Genomic DNA, 14,952 nt, shown 5'->3' on the forward strand with positions numbered 1-14,952 from the left:
GGTAACTGCAAAACTTGCCAGCTCCAGAGGGATTGGCCCCTAAGAAGCCTTTTCTCCAGTAAGGCCTGATGGGTACATTTCAGAGACCAGGCCTAAAGTGTCTATCATGTTTGCTTTATCTGGTCTTAAAACTTTTAGAATGTCACAGTCACCAGGACTCTTAGAGGATTCCTTCTACAACCCTGACCATGCTTGCATGTGTACACTCTCACCCTCATATACGTTGTAATGATGGTGGAACACTGAGAAGCAGAGAGAAGCCTATTCCTGATCAAGGCCACACAGCAAGTCAGTGACAAAGCTGGAACTTGAGTCTAGTCTGATTGCTTGTGTGGTGTTCTTTTCACTGCTGCACCACATACTCCTCCAATCTTCTGCCGCCCACAGCCCAATTGCTGTCCTTTGTGATACTGCAGTGACTTGGTTTTTGCAGTAAAGAATCTATATCTAAACAAGACAGTGAACTACCTTGGGGGGGAAATTTGAATCCTGATCAGGCTAAAGGTGGATGGGGGAGTCTCCCTCAGAAAGCAGTAGTATATGGACACTCCATGGCTTACTGAGTCTTAGAACAGGTGGCCCAAGCTCACTCTTTACACATTCCACCTGCGCAAGAAGTTGAACAAGCAGAGAGACAGGTCCTGCCGGATTGCTGAGGCCTACTGTGGACAAGCCTTGCAAATCAAGAAAAAGAAGCAATGCGTTCTGCCACCCACTTGCTTCTCAGATGTGTGAATAAACAGGGTGGCTGTCAAAAGCATCCACTTGATAATTTCAGCTTCATTTGTTAAATGAAAAAGAGGAGTCATAGGGGAAAACTAAAGAACCTAATCTCCCTTGAAGAGGAATTGGGACGGTTGGTGGCATGCAGATAATTGGTGTCTACTCAATAAATCAGAGCATCTGGCTAGAGAGCAGGAATCCTTGCATTATATCAAGGCTTGACCCATCCTTCAACTTCAGTTACCATCCCTGGGGACTAGAGTTCCTGAAGTACCCCTCCCTTTCCCCCATCTCCCAGAAATCCTGAAAAATAAACAGATGAGTGAAAGTGTCAACCATCTTTCTAAGAAATAATCAATACATTAGAGCAGTTTGGGGAAGCAGCAGGGAGAAGAACCTGTTCCCAGGCACTGCAGTTTCTGGGAAATTTCCATTTCTAATTTCTCTGATGCTGAGAGAAATTAGAGCTGTCACTTTGTCACCTTTCACACTCATTAAATCCACTTGAAAGGAAAGGAAAAGGAACATACCTCTGACAGCTTCTTTTTAATCGTGTATGTGTGATTTTTAGCAGGAGCCCAAGTTTGTAGGTCTTGTTTGGGAGCTTGATTGTGTGTGGTTGTGATTTCCTCTCAGTGGCCTCTCAGTGATGGTCCTCTTTGTGGCCTTCCTCCCCTTCCAGCCTGGTTGTGTAATACCCAAAGGCCTGTACCAGTTTACCATTGGATGATTGAGTCCAAAGAAATTGGAGGAAACAGAAAAACCCAACATGATGGAGGCAGCAAGAACATTTATTTAAAAGCTAAGGTGACTCGATGAGGCATATACTCCTGAGACCAGATGATCAAATGTGGGGCTGGATGGATTTCCTATTTCCCTGCTCTCCAGTCAGGAAAATAAACTGGATGAAAAGGATGACATTTCCCTTGTCCTCCTTTCTCTGGATCTGCTTATTACCTAGCCTCATATCAATCAGCTTGTGATTGAAATGGGATGGAGTCAGGCAGAACAGGGTGAATTAGAACTAGAATTCATTAGGGTGGAGTGAAGCTTCTTTTCTGAGGCTTTGGCCACAGGTAAGGAAGGTGGATGAGCTGGTAAGAAAATTTTGGGGAGTTTTTGGTGGCTACTATTAACACCCATTGATTTGCTTATTAAATAGATATTTATTGAGTACCTACTGTGTGTCAGGCCTCGTTCTAAGTTCCACAGATACATCAGTGAAGAGCACAAGGTTCCTACCCTCATTAAATTTATGTTCCAGTAGGGGAGAGAGGCACTAGACAAACATATAATTTATTATCAGGTAGTGATAGCAGCTGCAAAGAAAAATAAAGTAGGATAACAGGCTACAGAGTGATACTACCTGAAGAGGTAGCATTTAAGCAAAGACCTGAAGGAGATGAATGAGCAAACCATGTAGCTTTCTTGGGGCAGAACATTCCAGGCAGAGGGAAGAATAAACACAAAGGCCCTAAAATATGGGAGTAATGTACCCATGGAACAGCAAGGAGGACTTTGTGGCCAGAGTGGAGTGAGCGAGGGGAAAAGTGGGAGCAGATGAGGTCATGGCCTTAATAAGAGGTCAGATCATGTCCTCATAGGATTTGGCTTTTAGTTTGAGTGAGATGAGAGGATTTTGAGCAAATAAGTGATACTAGGGGACTTATATTTTGAGCATCTCTTCTAAGGCAGGCCCTGTGCTGGACACTGGGGATATTGAGATGAATGAGATGCGGCTTTGGCCTCTAGTGGGGCAGATAAATTCCTAGCAGAGGCAACAGTGTGAGCAAAATCCTGGAGGAATGGAATGGAACAGAAGGCCCATCATGGTGCTGGGGGTGGCAGAGGCGGGGGGTGGCATCAATTAGAAGGTATTACACGTTTTGGGGCAAGACAAAGAAATGTGTGCTACAAGTGGGGCAGAGAAGGCAAGGGTAAAAGCTCCGAACAATGCAAGGCCTGTTTCCTTGCATGGGCAGAACTAATGCTCTCAAACAGCTATGTGAAGTGGGTCAAACAGGAACTGTTGTATTATCCCCACTTGACAAATGAGGAAATAAGTTGAGAGAGTTTAAGCTACTTTCCAAGGTCACAGAGTGAGTTGGTAGTAGCACTGGGCCCAAAACCCAGGTCTTCCAAGTACCTTAGAAATCTTCCAAAGCAGCTAGGTGGTTGTTTGGTTGCTGTACTACGAGGTGGGGTGGGGGGAAGAGTGTCATCATTCTCATGTAGTTTGGTGATTAAGAGCATAGGTTTTGGAGGGAGTCTGATCTGGGTCCTGCCCCTTTGGGCAAATTACTTCCAGTTTCTACAACCTTGATTTTAGGGGCAATAATAGTACACCCCTTATCTGCTTGTTGTATTAACAGGAGACAGGACAGAATGTGCATAGTACCTGGGACACACAGTAATAATCAAGATAATAACTATCACATGTAGAACTCATAGTGTGATGTGTACTTTCCTAAGCACTTCACATATATAAATTTAAATAATCTTCAACAACTAAATGAGGTTGTTATCCCCATTTTAAAGATTAAGAAATTGAGGCACAGAGAGGATATATGAGTTGGTCAAGGTGAGTCATGTGGTGAGCATAGTGGTGTATTTTTTTCAAGATTTTTTTGCTTGGTGGAGTTATATATGGCAGGTACTTACCATAGAGTTGGGGTGCCCCTGGCTTATGTGGTGGGTGGACGAGATAGTACTGAGTAGTCCTCCTGGTCTGATCATCCTCTTTAGCAAGCGGTACCTTTAAAAGTCATCCTGGCCATCTTTTTTATGACATTGGTCCCCTTTTATGGTTTTCTTTTACTCCATACATATTCAAAGTGGAATGTGTCACACATACCTAGCCTGTATCAGGATGAGGTGTGATAAATTGGTACCACTCTCAGCTTCCCATCCCTCCAACAAGAAAGCTCTGTACTGCTCCCCAACCCTGAGAGCTTTCTCTCCCAGCCCTAGGCCTCCAGAGGTTCTGTGCTAGTATGTGAACCCCTCAAGAAGGAGCGTTTACCTAGTTCCTGGGTAATCCTGAGGCTAAGCCTGGAGCATGGAGTCGAAGCAGTATTTCTGAACTTCTTTCAAGTTCTATTATTAGAAAATAATTCCACTGAGCTCCCTTTTTCCTTCCTATCTTGTAGACCGGAAAAAACGGTATGCTTGAGAACACCATTTCCAGATGCCCCTCTCTCTGGCACACTATCTTGCCTGGGCTATTTGCTTTTGATTATTTCTGGGAGGATGCTGGGGCCTCCATCTCTAACCTTTCCTTGAAAGTTTTGTGTACAAGGCTGAGATCTTAGCATCAGACTGTCAGGGCTGGGACCGTAAAGATTATCTTCACACACCTCATTTAACATCTGGGAAAGCTGAGACCTGGAGAGAGGAAGGGACTGGACCTCCAGTGACTTTTTGGTCTAGAGACAGTATAATATAGTGGAAGGAGTAAGCACACTCTCAGGAGCTGTGGAGTAGGGGTTGGGTCATGGATATGTAGCTAACTAGCTGGAAGACCTTATCACTTTACCTCTCTTTACCTTAAACTGTAAAATGAAGCAAGAATATCTACCTCCCAGGGCTATTGTGAGGCTCAAATGACATAGTGAAAGTGTCTAGCACAGTGTCAGACCCATATAGGTACTCAGGAAATATTCTGCATTCTGGGCCACTGCTCTTTGTCCCCACCTTCACATAGGACCTGGAACACACCCTGTGTCCGTGGCTTTGCTGTGGTTTGCCTTGCGTTCCATGAGTTCTGGGCATACCTGCATTCATCTCCTTCACTGAGATGTAAGCTCCTTGAGTACAGGGCCAAGTCTGGCTTGGCATCTGACAAACACCCCCAATATACCTCTGGCCTACCAAAGTTGCCATAAGGACGGGGGGCCCTTGATAACTCTGTAAAATTGAATTAACTAGTATTCAGGTGTCTTGGTGCTTTTTTGTGTCTGATTATATGTAGCAAGCAGGAGAAATGGTTCCACGCCCTCTGGATAACAGATCAAGGAAGCATGTAGTCATGACATTTCCTATTTAATCAATAGATTTTAATGAACCAAGAGAAGGAAAATCAATTATGATAGGGTGAGTAGATTACCTTTCTCTCTCTCTATCATCTTCCTTCTCGCCCTCCCCTGTCCCCTTCTGCTCATGGGAATCAGAGAGATTTCTACCACCTGCTAAAAAGAGACTGAGAGGTCAGAGGTGGGATTGAGAGACTGGGACATAGAGATTTATAGAAAAAAAGAGAGAGGGAGAATGAGAGAAATTCAGAAAGAGAGAGAGAGAGAACCTCATGGTAGCTGGTGCCACATACGGAAGCTGTAGCAGTCCTGGGTGGTGGAGCTCATGTGGCCTCAGGGTGAACAATATGGGTCTTTCTAGCTCTTGGAGTTGTAAAGGCTTTTGAGGATTCCCAGGAGTCCCTCCCTCTCTCCTTTAACACCAGGCCCTTTCTGGCCTCCTCCCACCCCCGTCTGTGCTCAGCCTTGGGTGCCCCCAGACAGGCAATGGTGTCATCCCTCCTGCCTGGCTTCCTCTCATGATCACATGTCCTTCCCAGGGCGAGGATATCCTAGACAGGAGCTCGGAGCTGATCTACACTGGGGAAATGGCCTGGATCTACCAGCCCTATGGCCGCAACCAGCAGCGAGTGTTCTTCCTGTTTGACCACCAGATGGTCCTCTGCAAGAAGGTAACCTTGTCCCCTTCTTCCCTGAGGGAGATAGACATCTCAGGGGGCACCAGCCCCTTCCTCTCCATCATCCTCAGGCTCCCAATGAAGTGGGCTAAAACTGCTAGGGGGAAGAAAGACTGGAGATTAGCAGCAATTCCATATCAGGAGCAGTGGTGTGGCATGAATATCACAGGTAGGGCTAGCTTGTGGGCAATGAAACTCTGAAGTTGGTATATTTTGTCTTGGTATCTTTTTTACTCTTTGCCCTCATGACACTCATGGTGTTCCTTGTCACTCCCTTCCTCCCAGTTTGCACCAGTTGTTTAAAATATTGAAATATTTCTATCTCAGTAAATAATATTTTTCCTGAAAACATTCCCTCATTTCCACCCTAATGGCTCTGGCCAACTGGCCCCTCCCTGCCCTAGGAACCAACAAGGGGCCTCCTACTTTTGTCCTGACAGGTAGGTACCTTTGTAATACAAAAATTTCCCCCATGCCTCTACCCATTTTCCACACAAGGTGTATTAGTTCTCAACAACTACCAACCGTGCTCTTCCCCAACCTTTCTTTTTTCTAATCCATTTGAGGAGAGGTCTTGCTCTTGTCGTTGATCATTGGATAATTCTGTGAATGTTGGTTTCTTGGCCTCTTCTCCTTGATGGGGGTGAAGGAGGGTGGCATATGTTCTCAACATGATCCCTCTTTATGAGACGCTGTTCCCCCCACCTCCTCCCTCAGGACAGGGAGTTTAGTCTAGTTTTGGCTCCAGAGACTGGTTGGAAGTATTTCGAACCAGAGAAAGTAAAAGAAGAGGGAGAAGCCAAAGAGTGCTTAGTGTGTCTTTCCAAATTCACTGTCCTACCCACAGCTCTTTCTCCATCATCCAGTCCCTTTGTCCTCTCCCTCACCCATTAGCGAGTGCCCCTCAATGAGAGTACTGAGTCACAAAACACCAAGTTAAACACTGTTATTTTTTCCAGGCTGGAACATGAACCACACATTTGTTTTAAGCCCTTTGTTCTATCTATGTGTATATATGTGCCATATCTTGCATTAATTGGTAAAGGGCCACAAAAAATTATTACTTTGTGTAGTGATAAATATAGTAATAAAAATAAATTTTTTAAAAATCTTTACCTATTTGTCTTTGACAGTGGATTGAGGGAGCAAAATGAACTTAGATTAAGACTGCCTCAGTGTTTAGCAATAAACTCAGAATGCCACCTCTGGAACCAATAGTTAGCTAGTTAATGGGGATAATAACTACCTCTGTCAGGAGCTGACCCCAGAAGAGAAAACTTTTATGAATCTGGAACTCAACTAGACACCAATGCCTCTCTTTAGCTACCCCCATAAAATCAGGAGGCAGGATTTTTTAGGGTTAATTTAGGCAGCCAAGGAAATTTTCAGCTTATCAGCCATGTCAGCAACAGGCAAGTGCCCATTCTTTACATTAAGGTATGTTTATGCTAAGAACAACTAGACATCAAGAGAAGCAGCAAACAATTAGGAACCTGGTTTATTTTAGAGTCCCCTACCCCTAGACCCTATTAATTTGGGCATCTGGCAAGCCAAGGCTGTGGTTACTTTAAGTAAAATGTAAAACTGAGCTCTGGAAAGCACTGGCTACAGGAACCAGGATGCAAAACAATGAAGTAGAGGCTAGGAATAAAGAGGACCAAACAAGATGAATAGTGGGCTAAGTTTAGGAGTCAAGGGTCAGCAGAAGACCGATATGGAGTGATGAATCAATTCTAAGCCAGCTAGTGGGAACTAATAATTAGGAAGAAACCAGAAGTCAAGACAGGGCTGGAGGTTCAAACCAGTCAAGTTGTCAGGATGGAGGAAGCAGGCAACAGGGATGACAAAAACAAGAGAAAACTTGAAGCAGACATAGTGTCCCTCACGTGGGAAACTTCTTGTTTTAGTGAGAACCATAGGTTTTCTCCCCAGAGCAAAGCCAGCCTAGATTCTGATGTGTAAAGGCTACTAACTCCATATACCTGCGATCTTCTTGACACTGTCTTCTCAGACATGAGCAGCTACAGCCTGATTGTTCACAGGCCATTAAAACTATCTGATGTTTGTGTTGAGGCCATGGTTGAGGATTTCCATTTGGTATCTACAGTAGGCCTTTTTATTCAGCAAATAGGGTGTAAACATTTGAAAACAGATCACAGGGCCAAAAGAAGGTATGCAAAGAGGCAAAGTATTTTGTCTGCTGGGTTGTTTAGGGACCTCTTGCTATTACTACAAGACACTTCTTGAGATACAGCAGGGAGGAATGGACAAGACTTTTTGGAGGTGAAGATTTCTTTGACAAAGAAAATCCACAAAGGAAAGGAAGAGGAAGGATCTGGACTAGGATAAGGCAAGTAAGGCTCTTGCCTCACATACCTCACTCACCTCAGACACAGAATTTATTATTTTATTTTATTTATTTTTTATAGAAATATAACTGATTGTACATATCTGTGGGGCACAACATTGAACATCAGTACCTGTGTGCAATATGAGATGCTCAAATCAGGATAATTAGAATATTCAGAATCACACAGTATAATCATTTCTTCTGGTCCTTTACTAATATCTTACTTACTGCCTCAATTTTGTTCTCTACTTTTGAAAGTTCAGTGAATTGTGATTGTTGTATCTTTCCTTCTTTGTTCAGTATGTTTAATTTTTTAGAACCCACGTATGAGTGAGGACATGCAATATTTTGTTTTCCGTGCATGGCTTATTACACTCAATGTAATTTTCTCATGAGTGGCCCCTTGACTGTCTAAGAAACAGTGGCCTCTGTGGGTCTGTGCTGTTGGAGGGAGCCAGGAAACGGGTGGGGGCTGGGTCTCTGTCACCACCAGAGCAGAAACACAGTATGCAGAGTTCATGGCATGGATATACCTGTTTCCAATGTGGCTGTAATGGGCATGATTACCATACCAAGATGCCTTTTGAGAAGAAGTAGAGGTGAACCATAAAGAGAGAAGCCAGTTTCCTCTCTTCTCTGCAATCTAGAAGAAAAAATTTTTATCCAAGGACAGATCAGACTCCATCAGGCAGCTCACCACCTGACAGAAGGCAGGAATGCACTTAGGGACCTCACCAGGAACCTCAGGAAGCTCCCACATGACAGAAGGCAGGAGCATGTCTGGGGACTACAGCCCCCACCACTGCCAGAAATGCTACTTCCATGTGTGTTGTCCACCACAGCCACCACCATAGCCACTGCTGCTACAACAGGTGGCCCACTGACCACTTGACTGCATTGACACAAGAAGAGTAACTAGCAGAGTCCAGAAAAAGAGGAGGACGTTTCTCTCCTCAAATTCCACTCAAGTAATAGAAGAAGCAACTGCTCTACCAGATGACCAGACATCAATCTAGAGATACTAGAAATATGAAAAAATAAAAATAAAAATATGACACCACCAAAGGAATACAGTAATTCTCAAGTACCAGAACCCATACAGCTGGAAACCCTTGAAATGACTGAAAAGGAATTCCAAGAAACAATCTTAAGGACACTCAATGAGATATAAGAAGACTCAGTTAGACAACACAATGAAATAAGAAAACATATCCAGGATATGAAGGAGGAAATTTACAAAGAGATTAATACCTTAAAAAGAATGTAGCAGAACTCATGGAACTGAAGGATTCATTCAGTGAAATAAAAAACACAACCATGAGCTTAAGCAGAATTTCTGACCTTGAAAATGGTCTTTTTGAAATAACCCAGATGGTTAAAAAGAAAGAAAAAAGAATCCCCCCAGAATGAAGAAAATATAAGAGAGCTAGAAGACAACCTTAAGTGCACAAGCATCTCAATCAGTGGGTGTTCCAGAAGGGCAGGAGAAAGGAAAAGGCATTGAAAACCTATTCAATGAAATAATAATGGAAAACTTCCCAGGTATAGGGAGACACATGGACCTTCAGATCCAGGAGGCTTAAAGTTCCCCAAACAGATTCAACCCAAAAAGATCCTTTCCAAGACAAACTACAGTCAAACTGGCTAAGCTCAAAGACAAAGAGATAATCTTTAAAAAAAAAAAGCAAGAGAAAAGCATCAAGTCACCTAAAAGGGAGCCTCTATCTGACTAACAGAAGACTTCTCAACAGAATCTCTATAAACCAGAGAAAACAGTATGATATATTTAAAATACTAAATGAAAAAATCTTGCCAGCCAAGAATACTGTACCCAGCAAGGCTGTCTTTCAGAAGTGAGGGAGAAATAGTGTATTTTCCAAACAAACAAAAACTGTGGGAGTTCACCACCACATGACCAGCCCTGCAAGAAATCCTTCAGGGACTCCTGCATCTGAAATCCAACAAACAATAATCACTACAATCAATAATCTAGAAACGACAAAACCCACTGGTAGAACAATAAGATGAAAGAGAAAGAAATTATATCTTTCCACCTCAACAAACCAACAAACACCAAAGACAATAAAAGGGGAAGAAAAGAACAAAAAATATTTAAAACATCCAAACAAAAATCAGCAAAATTCCAGGAGTAAGACAATATCTTTCAATAACAACCATAAGTGTAAATGGAATAAATTCCCCATTCAGAAGACACAGACTGACTGATTGGATTAAAAAGCTAGACTTGAACTCTATGCTGTCTGCAAGAGACTCACTTCACCTGTAAAGACCCATGCAGACTGATAGTGAAGAGACAGAAAAAAGATACACCATGCAAATGGAAAACAAGAATGAACAGGAGTAACTATTCTTATATCAGATAAAATAGACCTTAAGCTAAAAACCATAAAAAGAGTCAAAGAAGGCCATTATATAATGATAAAGGGATCTATCCAGTAAGAAGACATAACAATCATAAATATGTACACACCCAGTACCAGAGCACTAAGATATATAAAACAAACACTATTAGACTAAAGAAAGAGATATACCCCAATACAGTAATAGTTGGGTACCTGGTCACCCCTCTCTCAGTATTGGACAGATCATGTAGGTAACAAATCAACAGAGAAACATAGGTTTTAAACTATACTTTACACAAATTGGACCTGGCAGTTATCTAAAAAACATTTCATCCAACAACTACAGAACATACATTCTTCTCATTAGCACATGAAACATTGTCTGGAATAGAGCACATGTTAGGTCACAAATCAAGACTCAACAAATTTTAAAAAACTGAAATCACCTGAAGTGTCTTTCCAGACCACAAAGTTTGAAAACTATCAATAACAAGTGAAATTCTTGAAACTATACAAATACATATAGAAATTAAGCAACATACTCCTGAACAGCCTATCGGTCCAAGAAGAAACTAAATGGGAAATCAAAAAAAATTTTTAAACCTAACTTAGAAGCATAATGTTGGGGCCGGCCCGGTGGCGCACTGCTACAGTGCACTGCTTGGGAGCGCAGCAGCGCTCCCGCCGAGGGTTCGGATCCCACATACAGACCGGTTCCCGCTCACTGGCTGGGCGAGGTGCGGGTGCAGCACCGAGGGTTGTGATCCCGTTGCCGGTCCCAGTCCGGTACGGGCACGACACTGAAGGTTGCGATCTGTTGCCGGACACGAAAAAAGACAAAAAAAAAAAAAGCATAATGTTATTTCATTATAAAATATATTGCATGTGCCACTTGTTAAATGAATTCTAAATCAATTGAGTGCCTTCTTCAAAGGATCAAAATAAAGCTTTGGTATGTCTGTGGTCTAACTGCTGACTGAAAGATAAGAAAGCCCCCTGCACATCTGCTACTGACCTTACTGGCTGCTGGCTCTAGGCCCTAGTCTGGACAAGTCCCTGGGACTCCACACCTTTCCTCAGTGGGCCCTTCCTAGATAAGAAGCACAGACTGCCTGTGTCAAAAGCTCCCTTATGTCACATGATGTGCCACTTACTGGGTTGTGAGCAGCTAGGATACCTGGCTGAGTTCAAACAGAGCTGGTCTCTAAGTAAGGATTATTCAAAGCATTCTTAATGAAAGATTCACCAAGCCAGCAAGCTTGTAGTCAGACATTCAGCTATTTTTGCTTTTTGAGGAAGCAGTGGGTCTTTATATGGTTCACAATTGAAAAACCATTTTGATATCTGGAAGGGGAGGGAGTCTAGAGATTGAGTTCTATATAAAAAAAAACAAACTCTTGAGCTTGTAAGTTGTTGAACACATGAATGTGCCAGGCAGGTGGCATGTCCAGAGAGGGTATGGAAGCTCTGCACCACCCCCCACCTTGTTACACATCTCTTCCATTTGGCCTTTCCTGAGTGGTCCCCTTTATAATAAGCCAGTAAGCATTTATTTTCACTCCAATTTAAAGTAGCTTGATTGAAACCTCAAAGAACTAGAAAAACAAGGACAATACAATCCCAAAATTAGTAGATGGAAAGAAATAATTAAGATTATAGCAGAACTAAATGAAATAGAGAATTGAAAAATTATACAAAACATAAATGAAACAAAGAGTTGGTTTTTTGGAGGTAAACAAAATAGACAAACCATTAGCTAGGCTGACTAATAAAAGAGAAGACCTAAATAACAAAAACTAGAAATGTAAAAGGAGACATTACACCCAATACCAGAGAAATATAAAGAATCATTAGATACTCTTATAAACAACTGTTCAAGAACAAACTTGAAAACCTACAGGAAACAGGTAAATTTTGGACACATACAAAGTACTGAGACTGAATCAAGAAAAAGTAGAAAACCTAAACAGAACAATTACAAGCAATGAGATTGAAGCAATAATCAGCAGACTACCAAGAAAAAAAAGCCTAGGACCAGACAGCTTTACTGCTGAATTCTACCAGACTTTTAAAGAAGAACTAATGCCAATTCTCTTCAAACTTTTCCAAGAAGTTGAAATATGCACCATTTCCCAAACTCATTATATGAGGCCAGCATCATCCTAATACCAAAACCAGACAAAGTTACAACAAAAAAAGAAAACTGCATGCTAATATCTATGATGAACTAAGACCTAAAAATCTTCAACAAAATATTAGCAGAATACAGCAACACATCAAAAAAAAAAAAAAAAAAAAGTATGTGTCATGATCCGGTGAGATATATCCAAGAACTAAGACCTAAAAATCTTCAACAAAATATTAGCAGAATACAGCAACACATCAAAAAAAAAAAAAAAAAAAAGTATGTGTCATGATCCGGTGAGATATATCCAAGGGATGCAAAGATGGTTCAACATATGTGAGTCAATAATGTGATACACCACAACAACAAAATCGAGGACAAAAACTATTTATCTCAATAGACACAGAAAAAGCATTTGACAAAATTCAACATGACTTCATAAGAAAAGCTCTCAGCAAATTAGGTATAGAAGGAAGGTATCTCAACAGAATATAAGCAGTAAACAACAAACCCAATGCCAAGATCATCCTTAATGTGGAAAAGCAGAAAGCCTTTCCCTTAAGAACAGGAACAAGACAAGGATGCCTACTCTCCCCACTCCTATATAACATAGTATTGGAAGTACTAGCCAGAGAAATAAAGCAAGAGAAAGGAATAAAATGCATCCAGATTGGAAAGGGTGAAGTCAAACACTGTGTTTGCAGGCGACGTGATCTTATTTATAGAAAAACCTAAAGATTCTACAGTAATAATCTCAGAGCTGATAAATGATTTCAGTAAAGTTGCAGGATCCAAAATTAACATGCAAAATTAATAACCCAATAATGAACTAGCAGCAAAAGAAATCAAGAAAGTAAGCCCATTTACAATAATCTCCCAAAACTAAAATACCTAATTTTAACCAAGGAGGTGAATGATCTTTACAACAAGCACTACAAATCACTGCTGAAAACCATTGAAGTGGACACAAAAAGGTGGAAAGACATTCCATAGTCTTGGATTAGAAGAATTAACACTGTGAAAATGTCCATACTACCCAAAGCAATTTACAGATTCAATGCATTCCCCATCAAAATACCAATGACATTCTTCACAGAAATAGGAAAAATAATTCTAACATTCATATGAACAACAAAACATCCCAAATAGCCAAAGCATTTCTTAACAAATAAAGCATGAGGCATTATACTACCTGACTTCAAATTATACTACAAAGCTATAGTAACCACAACAGCATGGTACTGGTGTAAAAACAGAAACTTGGGCGAATGGAACAGAATAGAGAACCTAGAAGTCAACCGACATACTTACATCCAACTGAGCTTTGACAAAGTCAACAAGGACATACATTGGGGAAAAGACTGCCTCTTCAATAAATGGTGCTGAGAAAATTGGACATCCATATGTACAAGAATGAAACTAGACCTGCACCTCTTTCCATATTCCAAAACCAACTCAAAATGGATTAAGCACTTAAGTATGGACCTGAAACTGTAAAACTACTAAAAGAAAGCCTAGCAGAAATACTTCTGCATGTAGGACTGGGCAAAGACTTTATGAATAAGACCCCAAAAGTGGAGGCGGAAGCTCTGCAGAAACCACATACCCTGTGGGGCCGACACCATGCAATCCAGCACCGCCACCTGGCTCCATTCCCAGCCCAGCCCAGTGCACACAGAGCAGGGAGACATCCAGCAGGGGAGGTGGGAACTCCGTGGGGATCACACCACTGCCACGAAATCCAGAAGCCTGGCCCAGTGTGCTTGCAGCTGGGAGACATCCAGTGGGGGAGGTGGAAGCTCCACAGAGTCCACACCACCACTGCGCGATCCAGCAGCCCAGCCCAGTGCATATGGAGCAGAGAGACGTCCAGCAGGGGAGGCAGAAGCTCCATAGAGACCACACACCCTGTGGAGCTACTGCTGCATAATCCAGCAGGTAGGCTTCACCACTGCCACCCAGCTCCATCCCATCCTGGCCCAGGGCGCACAGAGCAGGGAGATGCCCGGCAGAGGATGCGGAAGCTCCACAGAGACCACACGCCCTGTGGGGCCTCAACCACGTGATCCAGCAGGTAGGCTTCACTGCTGCCACCCGGCTCCATCCCCAGCCCGGCCCTGCATGCACAGAGCAGGGAGACATCCAGCAGGGGTTGTGGAAGCTCCACAGAGACCACACATTCTGCAGTGCCTCCACACATCCCAGCAGCCCAGTCCAGTGGGTGTGGAACAGGGAGATGTCCAGCAGGGGAGGTGGAAGCTTGGCAGAGACTACACACACTGCGGTACTGCCCCATGACCAAGCAGCCTGGCCAAGTGCATGCTGAAGAGAGAGGGGGCTCCCGGGAGGGGCCTAAGACCCAAGACAACCACAAATGCAAGGCACTAGTGGCCAACTGAGCTGACACTGAGGTAGCTATACCAAATTGGCAACCCCAGCAACATCTTAGTCAGGCAATAGTGTCAAACCTGTGGACTGTGAAACCCCCTGCCACAATGAATAAACATCAAAGAAAAGACACCAGAAATATGAAAAATCAAGAAAGTACACCACCCAAAGATAATAAATCTCAAGCTCTAGATCCTATAGAACAAGAAGCCCTTGAAATGACTGACAAGGAATTTCAAGTGATAATTCTAAGGAAACTGAATGAGATACAAGAAAACTCAGCTAGACAGCATGA

The 14,952-nt window shown here is 42.5% G+C and overlaps 1 protein-coding gene across 1 annotated transcript in view; it reads left to right on the forward strand.

Moving 5' to 3' along the window:
* LOC103599758 (rho guanine nucleotide exchange factor 9-like) overlaps positions 1 to 5,600 on the forward strand; it is a gene marked incomplete at its 3' end in the record, with an annotated part of 143,842 nt that extends 138,242 nt beyond the window's left edge. Inside the window, exon 7 of the mRNA XM_008583916.1 lies at positions 5,294 to 5,600. Coding sequence (XP_008582138.1) covers positions 5,294 to 5,600 — 307 coding nt within the window. The remainder of the gene's footprint in view (positions 1 to 5,293) is intronic.
* Between the last annotated feature and the right edge of the window lie 9,352 nt (positions 5,601 to 14,952).

This window comes from Galeopterus variegatus, unplaced genomic scaffold (assembly GCF_000696425.1).
Source record: "Galeopterus variegatus unplaced genomic scaffold, G_variegatus-3.0.2 Scaffold3083, whole genome shotgun sequence".
Taxonomy (NCBI): Eukaryota; Metazoa; Chordata; class Mammalia; order Dermoptera; family Cynocephalidae; genus Galeopterus; species Galeopterus variegatus.